The 2,928-nt window shown below is 43.2% G+C and overlaps 1 protein-coding gene across 1 annotated transcript; it reads right to left on the bottom strand.

Annotated features, from left to right (window-relative positions):
* Window positions 1-358: 358 nt before the first annotated feature.
* On the bottom strand, window positions 359-2,116 carry LOC309711904 (uncharacterized protein). The gene is made up of 2 exons (XM_082542447.1): window positions 1,720-2,116; window positions 359-1,641 (listed from the first exon to the last, which is right to left on the bottom strand). The coding sequence occupies exons 1-2, from the start codon at window positions 2,045-2,047 to the stop codon at window positions 521-523; spliced, it is 1,449 nt and encodes a 482-aa protein (XP_082398573.1). The 5' UTR covers window positions 2,048-2,116; the 3' UTR covers window positions 359-520.
* Window positions 2,117-2,928: the final 812 nt, after the last annotated feature.

Here is a 2,928-nt window from a genome sequence, read left to right as displayed (position 1 = left end):
TCTCTTTCTCCTTTTATGGAAATGTTTTTGTATTTTGAACATGTCACTCCTACTTCCTTGAAGGCTCAAGTATAAATAAAAGGATGTTCTGAATGCCCTGGGCGGTTTTTCTGTGTCACGTCTGCTGTGCACACTCTGGTGTAGAGCAGATTAGATCGTGGCCGCCCATGCGCATGTAAAAAAATAGATATCTTAGTTGTGAGTTTCTTTATCTTCTAAACAACTTTCTCTTCACAATCATCCATTAATCAACCAGCATTTAACAAACTTTATTTTGAAATGAAGCTTTTTGACATTTATTCACTGATATTTGGTCTTCATTTCAAGTCTCCATTAGTGGGAGCATTTGCTGATTTAACGTTTCTTCTGTTTACATCAAATTCAATGAAAATCAAATCTAAGTGTGAATTGGAGTCCCCAATAAACAGATACTATAGAAAACATGGAGACTGTAGAATATTTACATTGGATATGCTTATTTGTTCCCTTCAATAAAAATCAATCAGTTCATCAAATAAAATCAGTCGTTGATCGACTCAGTTTGATTGACAGGACAGATGATCAGAGGTGCAGAGTTTTTACCACCATCATTCTTACAGGGACAGAAGAATGGGTGGAGTTTGTGAATGAAGGAGCAGCCAGTAAAGGAGTGGATAAGACCTGCAGCACCTACATCATAAAAGGAGACCAGACCCTCCTCATAATCCACAAACACCCCCACCATCTCAGGACCAGACTGAAGACAGAGGGGGACTGGAGGACCAGCAAGAGCTTTGTATTCATTTCCATTTCTTAGCCACACAGTCCAGAAACCATCCTGAGGAGTCAGTTCGATTTTTCCCTTCCTGTTGATCGACTCTCTGGCCACTCCTAAATCCCAGTCAGTTTTTCCTTTAACCTGAACCTCAAAGTAAAATCTGCCTGAAGAGAAACTCTGCTTTCCTAAAACATTAGGGCATGGAGAAAATCTCTCTGGGTTGTCAGGAAGTTTCTTCCTCACATCACCACAGTGCACTTGTTTTTCATCATCAGACAGGATGAGTTTAGAATTTGCTGTATCCGGATCCAGAGTCACGTCCACTGCATACTGCTGGACCCTCTTCAGCTCAGCCTCAAACAGCTTCTTCTTCATAAGTTTCCTGAGCGTCTCCTCCAGCTGAGCCACAGCTCTCACCACAGTCCCCTCGTATGATGGTGGACGGACGCTCACTCCTCTCCAGTCCTTGGTGGGTGGAGCAGCTTTCATGGACGAGAAGCTTTGGAGTAGGTGGAGGTGGTCTTCAGAGCGTGACAGCTGCTCCACCTCAGATCTTCTCTTCTTCAGCTCAGAGATTTCCTGTTCCAGATCTTTGATCAGACCATCAGCGCGTTTCTCTGTTGTTTCCTGTTTGTCTTCAATCTCCTTTATGAGCTCCTTCAGGCCTCTATCGACAGACTTCTTTAGAGCAGTGAAGACCTGAACACCTTCTGCTTTCTGTCTGTCTGCATCACCTTTACTCATCTTCACTGACTCTTTGATCTGCTGAATCTTCAGTCGTCTCTTCTGGATCATCTGCTGAATTTCAGCCTCTGTCTTCTCCAGCTCTGCCTTCTTTCCTTCATATTCGTCCTTCAGAGGAACAAACTCGTGGTTCTTGTGGTCTAAAACAGAACAGAGCATGCAGACACATGTGTGGTCGGTCTTACAGAACAGCTCCAGAGGTTTATCATGCTTCTTACACATTCTGCCCTCCAGGTTCTCCACAGCATCAATCAGCTGATGTCTTTTCAGACCTTTCTTTGTCAGATGAGGCTCCAGGTGAGTCTGACAGTAGGACTCCTGACACACCAGGCAGGACTTCAGGGCCTTCAGTCTGGTTCCAGTGCAGATGTCACAGGGAACTTCTCCTGGTTTGGCAGCTTGTTGCTCTGAGCTACTGCTGCTGGCCTTCTGCTGAACTTCACGTCTGAACTGAGCGACCACCTCAGAGAGCAAAGTGTTGATCCTCAGCTGAGGTCTAGTGTAGAAAGTCTCTTTACACATAGGACACTGACACATGGCATTCATGTCCCAGTGCTGAGTGATGCAGTTTTTGCAGAAGTTGTGTCCACATGGTATACTGACTGGATCAGTGAACACATCCAGACAGATGCAGCACAGAAACTGATCTTCAGATCGTAGATTGCTCACAGCAGAGATGTCTGCACTCTGACGGAGAAAGAAAAGAAACACATTTTATATAAAATTCACTTTAAATTTCATTTTAAAAAAGAGAGAAACAAATTTCAGTGTTGTGCTCTTTACAAAACCAAGCAAATTTGAACCTAAAAGTGTGACATGTCAAAATCAGTTTATTCAGAATGTCTGATTTTAAAATTCTCCAAAGATGAACCTTTTACACACACACACACACACACACACACACACACACACACACACACACACACACACACACACACACACACACACACACACACACACACAAATTGTGCTCTGTGGTGCTTCTGAGAAGAAATGACTGACACAACTGGGATCAATTCAGTGAGTTTCTGAAAACGTCAGGAAGGACTGATGAAAGATGACACACAACAGAGCTGTACAGTAACACAAAACGAGTATATAAATAAAAACAGTCAGCCGTTTATTAGGAAGTTGTTGGAAGGGTTTCTCCGCTCACAGCTAGTGACTCCTGGTGACGACAGTGCCTAGCCTGATCCAGATACAGTGCTACTTGCTAAGACTGAGGACTCTACCAAAGTGGTACATCACTAACTGGCGTATAAACAAAACAGAATACCCAATGATGACATTAAAAAAAATCTCTTGGCATTCTGACCATGGAGGTTTGTGTTATTAGAGAATGACAGGAAACAATAATAAGCTTGGTGGAGGAAGTAAAGCCTTGAGACTTTGAGAACAGGAGGAATATGGCACTGGACATTGTGGAG

Source organism: Aulonocara stuartgranti, assembly GCF_965226115.1.
Source record: "Aulonocara stuartgranti genome assembly, chromosome: 7".
In the NCBI taxonomy this organism is placed as follows: Eukaryota; Metazoa; Chordata; class Actinopteri; order Cichliformes; family Cichlidae; genus Aulonocara; species Aulonocara stuartgranti.
Note: the sequence above shows the minus strand (reverse complement) of the source record. Positions and strands in the feature narration are given on the sequence as shown.